General features: G+C 44.8%; 1 protein-coding gene across 1 annotated transcript in view; it reads left to right on the top strand.

Annotated features, from left to right (window-relative positions):
* Positions 1-7068: 7068 nt before the first annotated feature.
* LOC137504721 (extracellular calcium-sensing receptor-like) overlaps positions 7069-23709 on the top strand; it is a 31194-nt gene continuing 14553 nt past the window's right edge. The window contains exons 1-3 of the mRNA XM_068233306.1: positions 7069-7108; positions 17110-17252; positions 18432-18797. Coding sequence (XP_068089407.1) covers positions 7069-7108; positions 17110-17252; positions 18432-18797 — 549 coding nt within the window. The remainder of the gene's footprint in view (positions 7109-17109; positions 17253-18431; positions 18798-23709) is intronic.

Below are 23709 nucleotides of genomic sequence, written 5' to 3'. Positions count from 1 at the left end.
CATGGTGTGCGTCGGTGGTGGGCCCACAGATGTCAAATGGTGATTGGTGGACCAATGTGATTAGCATAGGCTATGCTGGGCGATCACAGTTGGAAGTAACCGTCACAATGACAGTGGGGAATGATTCAATAGGTACCACATATGTCTATGCAATGACCAGGATTGTATTTTAGTGGTTTTAAAAGGGAGGGTTCAGATACACACTTGCTGGGAATTTTTGTATGCAGCTAATAAAGGAATTTTGATATAAACACATGAAGAGTATAAGGTTTCTTTGTGGTAACTTGCTTTTCTAAGCAGTTTTGCCGAGCGATTGCGTTTTTTCACTTCCTGACGCCAGTCAGAAAGTGAACTCTTTGATCCAGAAAAGAATAAATGCTATGTATTCTTAAAGAGAAACTCCAACCTAGAATTGAACTTTATCCCAATCAGTAGCTGATACCCCCTTTTACATGAGAAATACAATGCTTTTCACAAACAGACCGTCAGGTTGCGCTGTATGACTGATTTTGTGCTGAAACCCCTCCCACAAGAATCTCTGGGACCGCGGTACTTTTGGCAGTTTGTTACAATGTAACAAGGTTCACAGACAGGAAATGGCTGTTTACAGCTGTCTCTAACAGCCAAAACAACTAGGAACAGCTACATTACCTGCCCACAGTAAAAATGTCACCATGTAATAAATGTCAGACGGTAAATCGGGGAGAGGAAAGATTTTACAATGAGCAAACACTGACTAAATCATTTATACATAATTATGGCAAAAATGAAGCACTTTTTTTACTACATTATTTTCACTTGAGTTCCTCTTTAAAAACGCAAACACAATTGCTGCACAAAGCGATTTTGTGATCGTTTGCGGTTTTCCTATACCTTCTATTGAGGCAAAATCTCCTCAAAAATCGCCCATGCTCCGGTTTTCTGAGCGGATCGGAAACGAACCGCTCAGATGTGAACTGTCTCATACAGAATCATGGTGTAAGCGCTTTCAGGGCGATTTTGAAAAATCGCCAGTGCTTTAAAAATGAGAAAACCGCCTCTAGTGTGAACGAGCCCTTAGTGAGATTTACTAGTTGTGCATTTATGCTGCTGGATGTAGCTGATCAAAATGCATTAATGATTGATACTGAACTCCATTATTCCCAAATCCTTTCCAACTGCTTTTTTAAGACTTTATTAAACTGCATCCTATACAATAAAACGCAAGTGTCCCTGTGTCTGTCCCTGTGTCAGTGCTTTGCGATACTGCGCATGTCAAGCATGGACAGCCGTTGGGACAGGATGCAGGACAGGCCGGCTGAGCGGGGGTGCGCGCACTGACTGGCGGCGTGCGGAGACCTAGAGCCCGTTTTTAAACGGGCTTAGGTCAATTAGTACATTATAAAACAGTTTGATACAGACTGAGGTCCAGCGCAGATTTGCAGTATTGGTCACTAGAGATGGCCAGTTACAGTACATGCCAAGAATTCCAGCTTGGTTGCAGATTTAAAGCAAAGTTTATGCAGTTTGGATTGGTGCCAGTCAATTGAACCTCCTAATAATTTTGATTTGCCCTGTTCTATTATCTTTGCCATCTCTATTGGTCACTGTAAACAATATTTCTTGATTGTATTTGGCAGCCTTTCTCTGCACCAACACACTTCTAGGCTGTATGCTGAGGAACATGTTCTGCTCCGAGGAAAGGGGGGTGACATGCAGGAGCACACGCTGGTGAGATATAATGGCAACCGGGCATGGATTTTCAACTCGCTTGAATAATAATGACCGGTCTGTTGGGCACAGGAGGACAACTTCACACACTCTGCAAAGGTGCAACTATGTGATGCTTTGCAGCATGTCTTCAGAATGTAATATATATTTGCATACGTGTGTGTACCATGCCAGGTGAAATCTGGCTCTCTAAGTACAGGGGCTTTTTTTGAGGTACCGCATATGGATGGGAGTTGGCCCTTCACTGCACACAGTCTCTGTAGGATGCTGTCCCTTCCCACCTCTTTTCTATCAGCAGGTTCCAAAGTGAAATCACATGGGCAGGAAGAGAGCAACACTTGCAAAACCATATTTAAAGGACAACTGTAGTTGGAAGAATATGGAGGCTGCCATATTTAATGGCTATTCTGCTGATCTATTTGGCTGCAGTAGTGTCTGAATAACACCAGAAACAAACATGCAGCAAATCTTGTCAGATCTGACAGTTTTGCGCTTTTCCTATACCTTCCATTGTAGCAAAATTACCCTAAAAATGGTACAGGCAGCGCTTTGCTGATAAAACGCTCAGATATGAACTATCCCATAAGGAATCATTGCACAAGCACTTTTAGGGCCATTTTGAAAATCGCTGGCGCTTAAAAAAAACGCAAAACGTCCTAGGTGTGAACAAGCCCTTAAAGAGACACTGAAGCGAAAAAAAATATATGAAATAATGAATTGGTTGTGTACTATGAATAATTACTAGAAGATTAGCAGCAAAGAAAATATTCTCATATTTTTATTTTCAGGTATATAGTGTTTTTTCTAACATTGCATCATTCTCTAATATGTGCAGATTACACAACACTCAGCATTCAAAATTATTCTTTCAGAGCAGTCTGTGAACTAATGACCTCTCCTCTGGCAGAGAAAAAAACCTTTGTTTACTTACAGTTGAGATAATAAAAGTCAGATAACAGCCCTCTCCATGACTTTGAAAGTCTTAGAGATTAATGACTTTTTTGTATAGAGATAACAGCTGGAGTTTCTTAACTCTTCCTGTACTGGAAACAATTAGACTGATGTATCTGATCTTAATGTTTATTTCTTAGCTGTACTACACATACAAATCATAATATCATAATTTTTTTTTTCGCTTCAGTGTCTCTTTAAGGCATTGAAATTCAAAATGATACACAATCTGATCATAATATTCAATATCTGTTGACCCTTATACTACATGGAGGTGGTAAAATTGGTCAGTGATTGGCCAATTATAATTGAAAGTGTGTACCAGGCTTATGACTGAACAATGCTAATTGCTCCCTCAATGAGAGAGCCTAGAAACCATACCACCATAAAATGGAAAACATGTTCCCTCTACTAAAGCCTGGTACACACCTTCAATTTTGATTGGCCAATTGTATTACCTCCATGTAGTATGAGGATCAACAGATGTTAAATACTATGAGCAAATTGTGCAGGTAGACTCCCATACTACATGGAGGTGGTACAATTGGCCAGTGATTGTACAATCAGAATTTAAAGTGTGTACCAGGCTTTAGCCAACCCTTGCTTTCCTTTAATCAAATTTATACTTTTTTTTTGTTTTGGTTTCTTTTTTTTTTTTTTAAATCAACCACTTAACTACTTCGGCCTCCTGGACGTATTAGCTACGCCCAGGAGGCCATGTGTGCGTCTGCGCGCTCCCGCGGCCGATCGCACGCGCGCTCCCGGCCGGCGGTTCATTAGCCAGGAAATCGGTGAATCGGGCTATGGTGCCCGATCACTGATTCCTCTCCCCGCAGAAAAAGCGACAGCTTCTCTTGAAAGCTTCACTTTTTCTGGCTGTTGCGTCCCCCATGCGTCTCTCTGAGCGTATGTTACGCTTAGAGTGAAGGCATGTAAACAAACTCAAGGCCGCCATCTTGTGGCCAAAAATTAAAACTACATCTAAAAGTAAAAAAAATTAAACTCAACACTTTACATTAGAAAACTACTGTTTACATCCCACCCTCCCAAAAATACCCAAATAAAATGTTTAATATAAAAAACAAAAAACATTACAATAAAAAAAAAATGTAAATATTTACCTAAGGGTCTAAACTTTTTAAATATCAATGTAAAGATGAAATTTTTTTTTTTTAATTTTTATTTTAGAGCTCGTTTCCACTATCGCGAATCTGCATACCTCCAACGCATGCGGATTCGCACATGTAATGCAAGTGGATGGGCCTGTTTCCACTGTAGCGTTGTTGAGGTGTGTTTTTTTTCAGTGGTGAAAAAACGCACAAAAGAGCCGCAGAATTCGCCTGCGAGTGGAATGCATGCGAATCGCATGCAATGTATTTAATGTATATTCACACAGGCAGTGACATGGTTAAAATCGCAAATACCCTCACCTATGCGAATTTGCGGCAAAAAACGCATCCGCGTGCGACTTCATCAGCGGTTGAATCCAGGCGATTCCGCACCGCAATCGTGGAAACGAGCCCTTAAACTTGTAAATAGTGATAGATGCAAAACGGAAAAAATGCACCTTTATTTCCAAATAAAACATTGTTGCCATACATTGTGATAGGAACATCATTTTAATGGTGTAATAACCGGGACATATGGGCAAATGCAATACGTGAGTTTTAATTATGGAGGCATGTATTATTTTAAAACTATATTGGCTGAAAACTGAGAATTAATGAATTTTTTCAGTTTTTCTTATTCTTCCTGTTAAAATGCATTTACAGTAAAGTGGCTCTTAGCAAAATGTACCCCCCAAAGAAAGCCTAAATGGTGGTGGAAAAAACAAGATATAGATCAGTTCATTGTGATAAGTAGTGATAAAGTTATAGGCTAATGAATGTGAGGTGAACATTGCACGGATGCATAAAGTGAAAACGACTGAAGGCTGAAGTGGTTAAGTACCAGCGGTCTCTACCCCCTTAATGACGAATCGCCGCACATACTTGCCGTCACTGCCGCACATCAGGAATCTGGGCCATAGAGACAGCAGAGTGGGTGGCCCAGATTCTCGATGTGCGGCAGTTCCTGTGAGCTGGTCAGGAGCCGCTTTCATTGGCTTCTTGCTTGTTGCTTACATTTAAAGACCGGGCCAGGAGCCAATGAAATCGGCTCCTGACCCACTCACAGGGCTCTGCCGTCATAGAGACAGGCAGAGCGAATGAGCTGCGGTGGGAGACGGCGAGGATTCAGCACGAAAACGGCGTATGCACGTAGCGGTGGTGAGTTGAAAACTACACCCTGGCAGCCAGATAGTTATCAAAACCGTGTAGATTTCAACTATCAAGGTCCTTAAGTAGAGTATTTTAAGAATGCTCCATTTTATTTTCGCAAAATAAATAAGTCGGACCACCGTATAACCCTAAAAGAGTCTGAACCCTTCCAGACACGACACCACTGTTGTATTGGCTATCAGTGGGCAGTATATGCCAAATTTTACCGAGCCAAATTGTTTTACAACTAGGAATGGTCAATGACATGCAAATAATTCTGAGTTGAGGTAGGATTATGCACATTTTATATGCAAATTTATGCAGCTTGAAAACATATCAATCAAATCCCACCTCAGCAGTATTCACTTTGTCAATTTTCAGGCTGCATACATTTGCATACAAATCTTGCATAATCCTGCATCAACTCTGAATTATTTGCATCTCATTGACCATCCCTATTTACAACCAGGAAAGTGGTCTGTTGGGAGCTATGCCATTGTGATGAATGATACAGAAGAGTGAAATAGCTTCAGTAAGGAAACATTAAAGAGACTCCGTAACAAAAATTGCATCCTGTTTTTTTATCATCCTACAAGTTCCAAAAGCTATTCTAATGTGTTCTGGCTTACTGCAGCACTTTGTACTATCACAGTCTCTGTAATAAATCAACTTATCTCTCTCTTGTCAGACTTGTCAGCCTGTGTCTGGAAGGCTGCCAAGTTCTTCAGTGTTGTGGTTCTGCTATGAACTCCCCCTTCCAGGCCCCTCTATGCACACTGCCTGTGTGTTATTTAGGATTAGAGCAGCTTCTCTCTTCTCTCTTATCTTTTACAAGCTGGATAAATCGTCCTCTGAGCTGGCTGGGCTTTCACATAGTGAGGAATTACAGAGAAGGGCAAAGCTGTTTGCAGGAAGAAAAGAGCAGCCTGAAACTTCAGTGCATGAGAGATGCAGGGGGAAAGAAACACACAATGATCTCTTGAGATTCAAAAGGAAGGCTGTATACAGCCTGCTTGTGTATGGATGTATTTTCTATGTGTGGACATACTGTACATCAACCTACTTCCTGTTTTGGTGGCCATTTTGTTTGTTTATAAACAAACAAACAAACCACAAACCACAAAGTGTTTTTAACCACTTTTAATGCGGCGGGGAGCGGCGAAATTGTGACAGAGGGTAATAGGAGATGTCCCCTAACGCACTGGTATGTTTACTTTTGTGTGATTTTAACAATACAGATTCTCTTTAAAGAAAGTCACATAAAATAAATATTCTAAAGCTAAAGTCAAAAAGATGCAGTGGAGTAGGTGGAACTGGATTTTTATTGCAGATGTTAGATAAAGCTACAGAGCTGGGTGGTCCTTTGTTGGAGAGGAGCCACCAATGTGTCACTCAGCACTCAGGAAAGGAAAAAAATCCCCTGTGGAGGAAACCTCTGGGGATCCATGGCTGGGACACTGCCTGCCCTCCCAGGCATAAAAATGATCTGGTAGTATTGAAGATGTTCCTTCTGGCAGGCTGCGGAAGATGATCTGCTCGTTGTGCTCTGCTGTGAGTCTTCTCCCATCTGTTCATTCTTCCACGGCAGTCTGATCCTACAAGAAGATATGTGCAGCCACACCCGAGGGGTATAAGCCGCACAATGTGTCTGCCACAGGGCTGGATGACATGCCGTGACTATGCAGGAAAAGTGTCAGTTCTGGTGATGAAGTCATTGTCGTGGACTGTGTATGAGTGGCTGGAGCACCATATTCATTGGTGGAAGCACTGATACCGTCACACCTACACCTTGAGGTGAAGGAAGCAACATTTGCAGCTGCAGCAGCAAATATATCAATGACTTCATGAGGTCTGATCAGAGCATTCTGGTCTCATCTATGTAAGGGGGGGCCGAGCCCCACAATATTTCCGCCAAAGGGCTAGAAAGCCACCGTGACCATTCAGTAAGAAAATGCAAAGTACGGTAGTGAATGGCAAATGCAAGGAGGGAATCCCAGATGCACTCGGTATGAGCGGCTGTCTCGCCATCAGCCCTAATCCAGGAAGCGCCCCTACAACCTTTATGTATTGGTCACCTCACCTCCACTGGAAGATCCATTCAGCATCACATTCAGCAGGAAAATCGTATCCAGTGGTTTCTGTGGGCCAGATGGAGTTGAACCGGCAAGATCGCTTACATGATGAAGCAGGTAATTTGGGGGTGCAAACTTATTGATAATTTGGGCACCGCCACACATTGCAATATTAATTGCGGCTATGGCGGAACCAACTGCATAATTTTGGCCCTGGAGTTTGGCTATTCTATAGCTGAACTCCAGCTAATGTTGAGGGTCGGTAAGCAGTGGCACATAAACTGATAGCGGCGGTGCAAGAAGTTTGTCTACTATAAGTTGGGTGGGGGGAGGTAGTGTTTGGCATATGTAGCTGATTGGTTAGTGTTAGGAGTAGCAGGTTAGTGTTAAGTGTAGTTGGTTAAAGTGTAATGTGAGAGCTAACACTAACCTCCCCTTTCCATTCCTAACAATACCCTCCCCTCTCATCTGCCTAACACTAACCTCCCCCCTCCGTTACTAACACTATTCTTGCCTCCCGTACCTAACACCACCTCTCTGGGCCTAACACTAACCTTCCCTTTCCATGCCTAACACTAACCTCTTCTTCCTAACACTAACCATCCCTCTCTGCCTAACACTAACCTGGTCTCTCCATTCCTAAAACTAACCCCTCAACTCCATACCTAACACTAACCTCCCTTCTCCTCTGTCTAACACTAATATCCCCTCTCATCTTCCTAACACTAACCCCCTCTCCTTTGCCTAACAATAACCTCCCCTCCCTTGCCTAACAATAACCTCCCTTGCCTAACAATAACGGCCCGTTTCGCGGTGCGATGCGGCTACATAGACACATCACACCGCAGCTGTACTGAAACCAATGCATGGTAATGGAACAGTTTCCATTGCGTGCTGGTTATGTGGAGCGATCTGAGAATCTGCAGCATGGTGCTGATTCTCGCACAGCTGCATCTGCCTGCTTCCTCCTTGTATACCTCCCTTCTCCATACCTAACACTAACCTCTTCCTCGAGTTAGGCTTTATCGTAGCTAAATCCTATCCTTTCTCCTCATTCTAACCTTCTGACCCTGCCATTATGTGAGTTCAGTTACAGTGGAGCCAAGCTCACAGGTGATCCAACCATCGTCCCTACCACTATATCACTTCGGCTACAATGTAGCCAAACTTATTACCATTTCGTGATCCACCCCTACTGCTATAGATGTTCAATTAAGTGTAGCTGAACTCATAACCATTGCCTCTCCCCAAACTAAACCCCCAGCACACCATAGCTGCAGTTTGCATTGTGGTCTATGGTCCTGCTGAAATGCACCTGTCAACCACGCTCTCAAAATCGCTGCTTCCTAGGTCAGGTGATAGTAAAATATTGGTAACATTACCAATATTCTACTATCAGCATTAACTGGTGTCCAATTTTCCACATGCTTCTGTTTTTGGATGAAAACCTTCCAGGATGTCTCCGGCTCTCGCAGCCGCCACACAATGCTCTGAATACTTACCGCATACTTACATTGCTGGATGGTTCAGCGTGTACATCTGGGTGCCATGCTTGTAGTACATCTTTATTGTGGACAGCTTCATAGGCTTGAATGTGAGGCCTGGGTATTCGCTATAGAACAAAAGTACAAGAAAAGTACTGTTAGTATAAACAGAAATACAGTTACTCGAGATGTTGAGTAAACATTCTATAGAAACTCACTAGTTTAAATGTAGCACTGCAGCCAGTTGTACAGGTTTGTAAAGTCTTTCCTTCCCCAAAATAAAATCAATTAACGTTTCTGTTTTAATTAATAATTCCTCACATCTGTCCTCTATAAATGTATTGTAAGGACTTTGAAGGTGAAACAATAAACAATATATCACTTATTTTTCGCCATTTGGTGATGGGATCAGCTCACTGTCATCTTCTCCCTCGTCTTCCTCCTCGTCCGGTTCATCCTGAAAAATGAGAGTACAGCTAATAATCAGTGCAGAGCCTGGCTACATGGACCATTCCTCAGCAACAGAAGACCATAATGGAGAATTGACACCAGTGAGTCAACAATTATATTAATTTGTATAATCTATATGATCTTTAAAGAGAACCCGAGGTGTGTTTACAGAATGTTATCTGCATACAGAGGCTGGATCTGCCTATACAGCCCAGCCTCTGTTGCTATCCCAAACCCCACTAAGGTCCCCCTGCACTCTGCAATCCCTCATAAATCACAGCCATGCTATGAGGCTGTGTTTACATCTGTAGTGTCAGTCTCAGCTGCTCCCCCGCCTCCTGCATAGCTCCGGTCCCTGCCCCCGGCCCTTCCCTCCAATCAGCAGGGAGGGAAGGGATGCAGGCGGGGACTGGAGTTCTGCAGGAGGCGGGGAGAGCAGCAGACTGACACTATAGAGATAAACACAGCCAGCTCTGACAAGCTGCTTGTCAGCAGCGTGGCTGTGATTTATGAGGGATTGCAGAGTGCAGGGGGACCTTAGGGGAGTTTGGGATAGCAACAGAGGCTGGGCTGTATAGGCAGATCCAGCCTCTGTATGCAGATAATATTCTTCAAACCCACCTCGGGTTCTCTTTAAATGGGGAAATCACCTGTTATAAGATTGACATAAACCTAGATTGGTAATGCTCACATCTTTTTGTAATGTATTATTCTTGTGTACTTATGTAGTGCTGACACCTTGCGCAGTGATTTACAGAGTACATAGTCATGTCACTGACTGTCCATCAGTGGCTCATCTGGGTACAATAGTGCCTAATGCAAACATTGAAATAATGCACCTGCAAAAAAAATTATTTAGTCACCTGGCAGAAGTCTCCTCTCCCAGCCGGCCTCTGGCGTGCAGCTCCCCGACGATCCTCCTCCAGTCCTCCTGCAAATCTCCCGCGCTGAGAGGAATAGCAGGGCTACTGGAAGATTACACCCGAAGCCCTGTACTGGAGACACACATAGTCTCCAGTGCAGGGCTTCGGACTCCATCTTCCCGTAGCTCTGCCCTGCCTCCCAAAAGACTCCCGCAGGCTGAGCTGCGGGTTGCTGGGAAAGAACTGGCGTCAGGGCAGTTTCTTGGGCAGTGCGGGCAGGGCGACCGCACTGGGCGCAGACTAGCAAGTAGATGAAGGGGGGCGCAGGCAGAAGGACATAACCGCTAGGGAGCTGGTGATGCGCCATGCAGCCAAATGGAAGAAGAAAGAAGAATACCAGCGCAATCACCTTCCTTGACTCCTCCTAGGCTGCCTGTGTCCGACGTCAAGCCATCATCATGTCACCACTATGTGATGACACCTGATGTCTTGTAGCGGTACTGCAGGCTGTCACCCATGGAGGTGTTGGCTTTCTGGGCTCCCCTCGCCTGTGTGTTTTCCTGCTTCCTCCTGGATGAGCAGCTGGTCACTATAAAGTAGGCAGATCTACTTGTGACCTGTGGCTGTGTTTCTGTTCCTAAAGAGTAAGGGTTTCCGAGTCCACGGGGGTGGGTGGAAGTGGGCGCAATTTTTACACCCTCGCCCTGGGTGCAATTTAGCCTAGAAACTGCCCTGACTGGCGTGCGTCTATTATCCACCCCAGTAAAGGATAAGGCTGGAGTGTTGCACTGTTTGATGCAATGCAACAATATGATCCGTTGATCTGCTGCTGCTTGCAATACGGAAAGCTGGATGGATGGTAGTGGGAACCAGCCCTTAGGAACACAATCCAAATGCAACAAAATAGACATAGACTGCATTAAAAAATCAATGCAAGCCAAATATGTTGTTGAACACATTCTAAGTGTAGGATATCAGTCTTATCTGATGCATAAGATTTCATTAAATACTGTATATTTAAACCTGTGTTTCAGATAAATTCGCTAACAGCTGCTACAAATGGTTGGTGCGTCGGCAACAGGCTTTTTTTTTAAACCTGCTATCATAAAATCTTTATATTATTATTTAAATATTCTATTTACTGTACTTTATTATTGTAGATAGCACGTTTGTCCATAAAAATTGCATGAAATGATCTACCTCCTGTTTAATGTACCAAGCTAGTGTCTCTGGTGGGAAGATCGTACTCACATGTCACACATAATCACAAGTGACAGCAAGAAATCGTGTCATTGTCTGGATTCATATCAGAACATCCCACGGGGCCCAGCAGCAAAGTTCTCGGACAATTAAACCTGAAGAGTCTCATCTTCTGCAGGGTATAAATGAGGCTTGGGAGGGCGATATATCAAACAGCTCGAAGATGTTGTGTTACATTCTGCAGCTGCTGCTTTATCAGGTATGCATTTGTCAGACAGCTTTTCCCTCTTGCAGCCTAGGTGTGAGCATCATCCCAGGAATATTCCAAAGTGGCGATGTAGTTATTGGAGGGGTGTTCCCTCTTAAGCGAACAAAGAACCTGGAAAATGCTCGTTTTTCCTTTAAACCAGACACACAGATATGTGATGACAGGTGAGTGTTTACATAATGTTTAAAATAATATTGTTGTTGTATGACACCATACATGTCTACCCATGCCATTGATTTCCATGTCTTTAGCACATAGCTGCATACAGGTGAAACTCTAAAAATTAGAGTATCGTGCAAAAGTCCATTTATTTTAGTATTCCAACTTAACCTATTGCCGACCGCGTCACGCCGATGGGCGTGGCTGTGGCGGCGTCTCCGGCACGATTGCCGCTTGGAGACTGTTTCGCAGGCTAATTAGCTTGTACAGCACTGCGATCTAAGGCAGCACTGTACTGGGGACAGCCGTGTGACACGGCAGTCTTCTCTGTAGGCAGGGACGTGATCGGCTGTCATAAGCTGAAGCCTATGACAGCTAATCAGGCTGATTCACTGGCGGGTGGATGGAGGGGGAACAGTAAAAATAATAAAAAAAAACAAACACAAATTTATTACAAAATAAAAGAAATAGATATTTTTATAAAAATAAACAAACATCTGGGGAGTGATCAGACCCCACCAACAGAGAGCTCTGTTGGTGGGGAGAAAGGGGGGAGGGGGGGATCACTTGTGTGCTGTGTTGTGCGGCCCTGCAGCTTGGACTTAAAGCTGCAGTGGCCTATTTTAGAAAAAATGGCCTGGTCTTTAGGGGGGTTTAACACTGTGGTCCTCAAGAGGTTAAAAGGTGAAACTAATATATGAAATAGACTCAAACCTTAAAGAGAACCAGAGATGAAGCACCCTCATGTATTTTACTACATTTATCAGTGGGAACATGACAGTAAACACCTACCCTGCTTTTAGTTTTATTCTTCTCAGTCTAATCTATCTGTTATCAACTGTGAAAAGAATCCACTGACTATTCAGTGGAGGTTTGACCTGGAATCATTATAGCTGAGTCACTCTTCTGTGAAGTCTTTTCAAGCCCAAGCCTTCCCCCTCCTGGCTCAAATTTCATGCTTTACATACTGAGAGCTGTGATGATATGGGAGGGGCTGATGCTGCAGGAAAAATCTCTGTCTAACAGACAAGTGTGGCTGTGTGATCTGTGTGCTCTGTCTGTGCAGCCTGTCATTATTATCTACTGTATGCAGTTTCATTACTATGAGAGACACTTCCTACAGGCAGCCACAAAACATACCAGAATATGCAGTTGAAAGCACACAGATGAAAGCCTACAGCAGCCCTGCTTGTCTATAGTCTCATATAGCCTAGACAGCACATCCAGAACACCTCATAACCCGGAAGCAGAAGGAATATGAGCTGGCGGCCATATTGGATATTTCCTGGAGCAATAATGAATAAAAAGCACTCAAAAAGGCACACCAGAGTGGCGAAATTATCGGGTAGAGCATTTATTCTTTACAAGCTATCAACTGATATGTTTATTTTGTGTGAATCGTTCATCTCTGGTTCCCTTTAATAGTTGATATGACTGGTGAGTGTGCTCCCATGGAACTTCCTGTTTGTACACATTTTGTTCCAATAGTTAGTCTATCAAGTAAATACTCTATAGGGGTCTCTGGCTGACCAACTAACTAAAGCAAGAGAAAGCCTGAAAACTGATGTGGGGGGACAGGCCCAAATTTACATCACAGGAGCCTATAGGCACAGATGTCCTGCACATTAGACTTCAACCTCCGTGGACCTAGAACCCCACCTCCCCCCCCCCCCCCCCCGTTCCCGCTGAACTGCACCGCAAGTGTGCTGGCTGGACCAGCTGTCATTTCTCCCTTACTTCCCCTGCCCAGTGTGGGTAGCTACAGAAGCCCTTTAGTATTAGGTAGCCAGAAGTACCCTCAATAGTAAGTAGCTAGAGGTGCCCCTGACTCAAGGGAAATCTCCTTAGTGCAATGCTGAGAGAAGGGTGAGTAACCTCTCATTTACACTCTCATGAGGACTCTGCATAGGGAAGCAGGGAGTGAGCCACTGGGGGAGGGAAGTGAGCTGCCTTTCCATTATCAGGCGCCTGTAGGCACGTGCCTACAGTGCCTTATGGTAAATCCGGCCAGTGGGGGGAGCATGCCCAGATGTGATTCCAACTTTGGGGAACCTGTGAGGACATACTATAGGGCTAATTTGTCTGCTACCTACACTCCCTTCCAGTAATTAGGTTCTGTGGAGGTGTTGACTCATCACAATCAGGAACTTATTAAAATGAGTACATTGGACTCAATTTACAAAGAATGTGAGGTATTTTGTGAAATAGTCAAAGTGATAACATCTTCTCAATGAAATGACTTTAATACAAATAGAACATCTCCACATTCCTAATTGCTTTACAAGTAGCTGTTATCTCTACACCTCAGCTAACATTTCTTAAAGGCTACTAAGAAAAATGAAAGTGCAGCTTAATACAATAACACAATATTTAACGAACGCTTAAAAAAAAGAAATTAAAATGCATGCAGCACATATAATTGTTTACCCTCAAAGTACTCTGTAAAAGGGAAGCTCAGTGAAATTTAAATAGATAATGGTAAAGGTATTTAAAGAGGAAAATTATTTGTACTTTATACTGTGTAATGGAGCTACTGAAATAAATTAGGCCCCAAGTCAGCAACAGGGGTCATTCAGTCTCCTGTGATGCAGCAATGGTCATGCCGTCTCTTGTGCTGCAGCAGGGGTCATTCAGTCTCCTGTGCTGCAGCAGGGGTCATTCAGTCTCCTGTGCTGCAGCAGTGGTCATTCAGTCTCCTGTAATGCAGCAGTGGTCATTCAGTCTCCTGTAATGCAGCAGGGGTCATTCAGTCTCCTGTGCTGCAGCAGTGGTCATTCAGTCTCCTGTAATGCAGCAGTGGTCATTCAGTCTCCTGTAATGCAGCAGGAGTCATCCAGTCTTCCATGCTGCAGCAGGGGTCATTCAGTCTCCTGTGATGCAGCAATGGTCATGCCGTCTCTTGTGCTGCAGCAGGGGTCATTCAGTCTCCTGTGCTGCAGCAGTGGTCATTCAGTCTCCTGTAATGCAGCAGGAGCATCCAGTCTCCCATGCTGCAGCAGGGGTCATTCATTCTCCTGTGATGCAGCAATGGTCATGCCGTCTATTGTGCTGCAGCAGGGGTCATTCAGTCTCCTGTGCAGCAGCAGAGGTCATTCAGTCTCCTGTAATGCAGCAATGGTCATTCAGCCTCCTGTGCTGCAGCAGAGGTCATTCAGTGTCCTGTAATGCAATAATGGTCATTCAGTCTCCTTTGCTGCAGCAGGGGTCATTCAGTCTCCTGTGCTGCAGCAGAGGTCATTCAGTCTCCTGTGATGCAGCAGAGGTCATTCAGTCTCCTGTAATGCAGCAGGGGTCATTCAGTTTCCTGTAATGCAGCAATAGTCCTGCCATCTCTTGTGCTGCAACATGGGTCATTCAGTCTCCTGTGCAGCAGCAACGGTCATTCAGTCTCCTGTAATGCAGCAGGGGTCATTCAGTCTCCTGTGCTGCAGCAGCGGGCATTCAGTCACCTGTGCTGCAGCAGAGGGCATTCAGTCACCTGTAATGCAGCAGGAGTCATTCAGTCTCCTGTAATGCAAAAGTGGTCATTCAGTCTCCTTTGCTGCAGCAGGGGTAATTCAGTCTCCTTTGCTGCAGCAGGGGTCATTCAGTCTCCCATGCTGCAGCAGGGGTCATTCAGTCTCCTGTGCTGCAGCAGGGATCATTCAGTCTCCTGTGCTGCAGCAGTGGTCACTCAGTCTCCTGTAATGCAGCAATGGTCATGCTGTCTATTGACCTGCAGCAGAGATCGTTCAGTCTCCTGTGCAGCAGAAGAGGTCATTCAGTCTCCTTTAATGCAGCATGGGTCATTCAGTTTCCTGTAATGCAGCAGTGGTCATTCAGTCTTCTGTAATGCAGCAGGGGGCAACAAATTCTTACCCACCTTAAAGGGATACTGTAGGGGGGTCGGAGGAAAATGAGCTGAACTTACCCGGGGCTTCTAATGGTCCCCCGCAGACATCCTGTGCCCATGCAGCCACTCACCGATGCTCCGGCCCCGCCTCCGGTTCACTTCTGGAATTTCTGACTTTAAAGTCAGAAAACCACTGCGCCTGCGTTGCCGTGTCCTCGCTCCCGCTGATGTCACCAGGAGTGTACTGCGCAGACACAGACCATACTGGGCCTGCGCTGTGCACTCTTGATGACATCAGCGGGATCGAGGACACGGCAACGCAGGCGCAGTGGTTTTCTGACTTTAAAGTCAGAAATTCCAGAAGTGAACCGGAGGCGGGGCCGGAGCATCGGTGAGCGGCTGCGTGGGCACAGGATGTCTGTGGGGGACCATTAGAAGCCTCGGGTAAGTTCAGCTCATTTTCCCCAGACCCCCCTACAGTATCCCTTTAAATGTCAGTGGTTAAAGTGCATTTTGGGTGAAGTACAAATTCTGCAAGTTTATTTGGTTCAAAAATGTGTTGTGTATAGCAATATCTATTTCACCGATCAAGCACCAGCTTTTCACCTGAGACAAATACAGTTAATGGATTTATACTTACCTGGGGCTTCCTCCAGCCCCCTGTAGTCTGTTGGCTCCCTCAGTGTCCTTGCGGTCTCCTCCCTTCTCCCGCTGTCAGCCATAGTAGTCACTGACTACTGTGCAAGTGTGGCTCTGGCCTAGCACTTCCTCCATCACGCTCTTGTGACCTGGAGCGTTCTCTGCCTGCAGTTAGTTAAGGTTTGTAACTGTGCGGCTGCAGAACGCTCCCAGCCATTTGAGCACGACTGAGGAGGCAAGCAGCCTCACAAGCACAGTAGTCCTTGACCGGAATGAATGAACACCGAGGGAGCCAGCGAACTACAGGGGGTGGAAGGATGCACCTGTATTTATCTCGGGTATACTTTAAATTCTGTAATAATTGCATTTTTAAACATTAACACGAGTAAATGTATAATCTTCAAAACATTACTCCCCTTTAGTACAATGTGAAAGTCATTGAATATTGTAATTTGTTTCAATACTTCTTTATTGAGTTTTTATAACAAGTCAAGAACAGTACAGACTGATATATTGTGCAACCCAAGCGGGGCTTGGTAGACAAGTAGCATATTCTCAGTCACAGCAAAGTGGTGTTGGATATCTGAGAGCATATACCAGATAATACAGTACAATGAAATAGCAGCAGTAATAAGATTATAAAAACTAAGCCACCTTATACAGAGGTATACACCACTACTAGTTGGTGTATACCTCGACTGCTATATAACCAGATAGAGGAATGAATGGGGTAATCTGATGATGATCTGTAAGCTTGAGAAGAAACATTTCTAGGTTGATTCATCAGAACAACCAGAAGGGGGAGATGGAAATCTACTTTCTGGAATATAGAGCGAACCGAAGGTATGTAAGTGGTTTTCCAATTGCAGGCTACCTATTGCAAGTCTCCTGGCAATAAGAATGTGGGAAATAATCAAATTGTCTTCCTTAGGTATAGGCTGGGTATTCAAGTGTAAAATAGCTATGTTAGGGGTGAGAGGGCCCATATGAATATTGTATTTAAACTTCGCCTTGCAGGTGTTATCATTTTTTTCAAGAAACCTTGTGGAGACCATTGCAACAGTATGAAAAAGACAGCCAGGTTTCTCTTCTCTGTTTGTCTCATTTTCATTGGTTCATAACCCTGCACAAAGCAGGACATGAATCTTGCTTTTTTTACACCTTAAAGGGATCCTGAGCACTCATTAAAAATGAAATTGTGACTTACCTGTGGCTTCCTCAAGCCCACCATAGGCCGGAAGGTCCTCCGGCATCCTCCTATCTCCTCTCCCAGTCCCGGCTGGTGGCCCCGTTACGGTACGACTACGGCCTGAAGTTGGCAGGGCTGCTTCCAGCTTTGCCGATCCGCGTCATCACGCTGGCCGGCGTGGGAGTCCTGTGCATGTGCGGTTCTCTAATATTGAACTGTGCATGCGGAGGATTTTCTCATTTTTTACTATAGATAAATCACTAAAGTCAAAACGTGGACAGTGCAATACATATGTTATGTAAGTAGAGCAAGTATTTATCTACTTACAGTATATATGTGGGAGGTTTTCTCTGAGATAGTATGGCTGACAGCTCCACTTTAACTGCTTGCCTGGGTTTTATGTAATGGCATATTCATTATATAGGATGCCTGAGGTGAACACTGGAAGAGTGAAATGAGCCAAATTACCTCATTCTATGGCACACAGTGATTTCTGTGTCAGAATTGCAATTGCAATTTTTTTAAAACATCTTATATATAAAGGAACAGAAAATATTCAAATATTATTTGCAATAATGATTTCACATAAGGGCAGCACAGTGGTGGTTAGCATTCTTGCCTTCCTTGCAACGCTGGGTTTCCGGTTCAAAAAACAGCCTTAGCACTATCTGCACAGAGTTTGTATGTTCTCTCCATGTCTGCCTGGGTTTTCTCTGGGCACTCCAGTTTCCTCCCACATCCCAAAACACATACAGTTACGTTAATTGGCTTCCCCCTCAAATTGTCCCTAGATTACGATACATACAATACATGATACATCGATACATACATAGACATGACTATGGTAGGGATTAGATTGCGAGCATCTCTGAGGGACAGTTAAGTGGCAAGACAATATACTCTGTACAGCACTGCGGAGGATGTCATGCTATATAAATACTAGATAATAATAACATATTCTGAAGTTCTCCTTTAAAGGACAACTAAAATAAGAGGGATATGGAGGATGCCATATTTGTTTCCTTTTAAACAATTCACATTGCCTGTGTCCTGCTGATCCTCTGCCTCTAATACTTTCTGCCATAGACCGTGAACAAGCATGCAGATCAGGTGTTTCCAACACAAATCTGACAAGATGAGCTGCATGCTTATTTCAGGTGTATGATTCAGACACTGCTGATGAATGAAAGCTTATCAGAACACCAGGCAATGAGTATTGTTTGAAAGGAAATAAATATGACAGCCTTCATATCTCTCTCACTTTATGTGTCCTTTAACTAATTTAGAACACTTGAAGGTCTGTATTAAAAATAATTTTCAGTAAAAAGATCATCATAAACTTTGTCTACTTTTTAGTGTCAGTGTAAGATTTCTACCTTAATTCTTAATTTTTCTTCCCTAATCAAAAAGCCTTGTGTCAGTTATGATTTTAGGAGCTTCCGTTGGCTTAGAGCGATGATCTTCGCAATACAAGAAGTTAATGATACCCCCCACCTGTTACTGAACACATCTGTTGGGTATGCAATATATGACACTTGTGACAACATAGCTGAAACAGTCAAAGAGATGTTTAAGTTGATTTCTGGGCTTATGAATGACACCCGAGATATTCCAGGCTACCAGTGTCAAGTCAACTCCACATTAGCTGCTGTTATTGGTGAATCAGCATCTGTGATATCCATAGCCATGGCAAGAATTCTGGGTGCATATCATTATCCGCAGGTACTTTAGCAGATTATATAGCGGAATATTATATTATCTTCTATTGTGCCAGAAATATAATTACATTGTCAATTTATTGCAGCAGGGACAGCCATATGATCCCAGGGGAAAAACACATATATAAGTTTATAAATACTTATTCTACTTACATAACATATGTTTTGTACTGTCCACAGTTTGATTTCAGTGAATTTAATACAGTGTGGCATTTTCCATTTTGACTTCTTCAGATTGAAGCCAATCCTGATGTAATTTCCTCCCTTACGCTTTTTTTTTCTCTTACAAACTGCATAACTAGCTTGCTCTGTAAACATGTGAGTACAGAATAGATCAGATTTCAGCAGCTCCCTGAACTGCCCTCAGCCAATCACTGAGGAGCAAGAATGTGGGAGGGGTGATGACAAGCATCCTTCTCGTCGGCAATGTACCAAATGCTGTAGAGCTAGGCTGACTGGGATAAGATTTATTACAGCAGAAACATTTCTGATTAAATTGGAATGCTTGCAATGCAGGGTAAGGTTGCAGGCTGAATAATAAACACAGAGCAGTGGGTAAATTGTAGCTGACAATCCCGCTTTAACCACTCTGCGACCCCCTAACTGCGTCCCCCGTACATCGCTGAGTTAGATCGCAGTGCTGTACAAATAATGTTTGCCTTTCTTTTTATATTTACAGCCTTCCAGCTCCGATTGCAGCTGGCAGGCTGTTCGCGGCCATCTCCCCGTTCCTCCTGCAGTTGACTGGCACTCGCACGAGCGCTCATTCCCTGCTAATCTTGTGCATCATCAGATGATGCACCAGTGAGTGGTGGAATAACAAGAGAGCCACTCTGTGGATGCCATCCTGCGGATAGTTTTCTATGTAAGAATGACATGGAATTGTGATTTTTACCAAATTATTACATTTTTTGTTAATATTGTATTTGGCAAATTACTAAAATTGTGTTATTATTGATGTTGTTGTTATTATTACACTGTACTTATTTCTCTGTGATTTGCCCTGAACTCCACAATGCTAAAGCTGTGTATCCACTTACAGTTTTCCTCAGCTGAATCCAGGATTCCTGACTGTAGTATGTACAGGTTTCCCAGATATCATTGGCCTCTCACTAAGCAATCTGGTGGGACAGTTGGCCCTTGACTGCTACTGTTCACGCCAGGCATGGGCTTAACTTCGGGTGATACTAACCGGATTTCACCCAGTAATGGTGGGGGGGGGGGGGGGGTCAAGCTTACCCTTCTGATGTCTTCTTTGCTAGTCCCTCGGCGCTTCCCACGATGCAGTCCAATGCGCCGTCACGTGATTACAAACACTTCTTCCTTGCGGGTTGAAGGAGGAAGTGTTTGTAATCACGTGACGCCGCATTGGAACACATCGCGGGAGGCGCTGAGGGACGAGCGAAGAAGACGTCAGACGGGTAAGCTTGACCCCCGCCCAACCCGCACAGCATTACTGGGTGAAATCCGGATAGTAACTATCCAGATCACCCTAAGACGAATTTATGCCCATGCCTGGTTCATGCGAGAGTGTCCTTGAAAGCAAACCTGAGGTACGAGGCATATGGTGGCAGCTATAGTATTTTCCTTTTAAACAATATTAGTTGCCTGGTGTCCTTCTGATCTTTTATGTATCAGTAGTGTCTGCATCAAGAATCTAACCAAAAATAGCTTGATTGACATGACAAAAATCCATACAGGCACTGCCAAAGCAAGGGGACATGGGGGGGGGGGGTGTTGGAGGAATGGAAGGGGGTGGGGTAGGGGTACAATGGGTAAACAGTCCATAGACATTTTTAGGATTACAGTTCGTTTAGGGCTGGCTCACACAAAAACGCTTGGGGGCGATTACCACTAAGCGTCCAGGACTCGTCGGCTAAACGTTCCCATTCAAGTGAATGGGAGCGTTTAGCATCGTGTGGTTACCGTCAATTACCGTCGATTGTCCAAATGCTGCGTTCTGATCCCTATTTTCCCCGTCGTTTCAGGTGACCCTGAATGCTACATGCAGCGTCCAGGGTCAATTCACTGCCGCGCCTTCATGTCCCCGGGGCCGAAAAATGCTGACGCGACGGAATGCCGACAATCACCGTAGCGCCGCCCCTGAATGAGACCTCACAGGACGAGGCCACCAGAAACCGCCTGCCGCCCGTTTCAACCGGCCCTTACGCTCCTCTCAGTCTGTGGCATGCTGTGACATAGTGTGCAGCGATTGTCATTATGGATTCCTCTTGTCCTAGTAGAATGTAGAGTTTTCTCTCACACCTAAAACAAGCATGTGGCTAAACTACTCAGGCTTCAGTCAGAAACATCTGATCTGCATTCTTGTTCAAAGTCTATGGCTAAAAGGATTTGATGCTGAGGATCAACAAGACAGCCAGGCAACTTGCATAAGTAAAAAGGAAATAAATATGTTAGCCCCATATCCTTCTCACATTAGGTATCCTTTAAAGTTCCTGCAGTTGGGCACCACTTAGGACCGTTTCCATTTGCAAATGGGAGCCGATGCGGTGACGCATCACTTCTGCTCTTATTCGCGTCACTTCCACATCTCCCGATGCGGAAGTGAATGGAGGAGACAGCTGGGGGATGCGACTGTGTGAGAATCTGCAGCATGCTGCAGTTTCTCGGATTGCTCCATTGCCGTGCATTGGTTTCGGTTCAGCCTCGGTGCAATGCCACTATGTAGCCGCATCGCACCACGTACAGTGGAAATGTGCTCTTATCCATAATGCCACCCCCCCCCCCCCCCCCCGTCTATAGAGCAGAACATTTCCTGGCTGGCAGACATGCAGCTTTGAGGGTATGGATACTATTGTTAAGTTGCTACCCGAGATGAGCTGTAAATACAGTTTTGAATGGAAAGACTTTTATCTGTATGTAGCTTTATTCTAAACCAACTCAGCACTGCAGGTTCTTCATAAATACACTCATAGAGCTATCTTCTAACTTGAAATTTTTCAGAGGTTCATAGTATCTGCATGGGCTTTCATGGTGGTAGTCATTCACTGCATTCATCACCACCAACAATCTGTATACAGCACCACAAGCCATAATATGATATATTATGTGATACCTTCATATGATACAGTTGATGATTGCAAAGTTAGTGGCCTGTAGCCAACCTTAAACATATTACAGTATTATTAATCTAAAGAAAAACATAACTACACTCTGAAAAGCAACAATAAAGAAATAGATTTACGTATGCATACAGTGATGTCTAATGATAACTATCTGCATCTATAACATGAAGAACAATTTAGTCTGTATGGTATTTGTCCAAAGGTTCTCATTCATCCAGGTTACGGTATAACCAGAGTAAAATAAGGTAGCTTCAACTGAACACCTTTCTTCTGTTCCAGAACACAATTAAAAACTTCTACAGAGTAACTTCGACATTTCTAATCAGTTTGAGGAGATCCCTAAATATTTAATACAGCTAATCCAATCACTTTACAGTCTAATGGGCACTGTTATACATATGTTACTTGCAGGCTCGGACTGAGCCACCGAACCACCGATGGTCCCATCGGTGGGCCCCGACTGCCCTGCCTCCTCGGGGCCCCAGAGCTAAGAGGGATGGGGGCACAGCTTGGAAGGGGGGAAATTGGGCACAGAGCGGCGGGGAGGGGGGAAGCCTCCCCCCCTCCCTCACCTAGGGGCCCCCTCTTCCGCGCACCCCCCTCCTCCAGAAGTGCAGCCAGCAGCGAGCGGAGATAAGGCTACAGAGCTTCAGATGATGCTCGCTCCGCTCCGCATGCCGCTGCTGCCCTGCTGGTCTGTCTCCTACAGTGACACTGTCCAATCACGCTCTCGCAGTACTTCCTGTGAGAATGTGATTGGACAACAGCGTCACTACAGGAGACAGAGACCAGCAGGGCAGCAGCAGCGGCATGCGGAGCGGAGCTAGCATTATCTGAAGCTCTGTAGCTATTCTCCGCTCGCTGCTGGCTGCACTTCTGGAGGAGGGAGGTGCGCAGAAGGGGGGGCACCTAGGTGAGGAAGGGTCGGAGGCTTCCCCGCTGATCTGTGCCCGCTGATCCCCCTTCCAAGCTGGGGGGTCACTTGCATTGTGTGGGGGTATCTGCCACCAACCTGAATTGCATTGTATGGGGGTATCTGCAGCCAACCTGATTGCATTGTGTGGGGGTATCTGCAGCCAACGTGATTGCATTGTATGGGGGTATCTGCAGCCAACCTGATTGCATTGTGTGGGGGTATCTGCAGCCAACGTGATTGCATTGTGTGGGGGTATCTGCAGCCAACCTGATTGCATTGTGTGGGGGTATCTGCAGCCAACCTGATTGCATTGTGTGGGGGTATCTGCAGCCAACCTGTTTGCATTTTGTGGGGGTATCTGAAGCCAACCTGATTGCATTTTGTGGGGGTATCTGCCTCCAACCTGATTGCATTTTGTGGGGGCATCTGTCATCAACCTGATTGCATTTTGTGGGGGCATCTGTCGGCAACCTGATTGCATTTTGTGGGGGTATCTTCTGCCATTTGACTACTTTATGAATTATCATGAGGCATGTAACTACTTGAATATTTTATCTAAAATGTATCTGGTCAGACCTAATCTCTGTGAATAACACCACTACTTATTTTGTGTATTGTATTTATTTTTTTTTTAAAGGGAAGGTTCAGGGATGCTGTGAAAAAAATAAAAATCCAAATCCACTTACCTGGGGCTTCCTCCAGCCCGTGGCAGGCAGGAGGTGCCCTTGTCGTGGCTCCGCAGGCTCCCGGTCTCCTCCGGTGGCGTGCCCCGACCTGGCCAGGCCGGCTGCCAGGTCGGGCTCTTCAGCACTCCAATGCGCTCCAGAACTACTGAGCCTGCGCAGAACAGCCCGGAGGACGTCCGATGACGTCAGCGCGCACCAGTGAGCCGCACATTGGAGCGCAGAAGAGCC

Source organism: Hyperolius riggenbachi, chromosome 4 (assembly GCF_040937935.1).
Source record: "Hyperolius riggenbachi isolate aHypRig1 chromosome 4, aHypRig1.pri, whole genome shotgun sequence".
In the NCBI taxonomy this organism is placed as follows: Eukaryota; Metazoa; Chordata; class Amphibia; order Anura; family Hyperoliidae; genus Hyperolius; species Hyperolius riggenbachi.
Note: the sequence above shows the minus strand (reverse complement) of the source record. Positions and strands in the feature narration are given on the sequence as shown.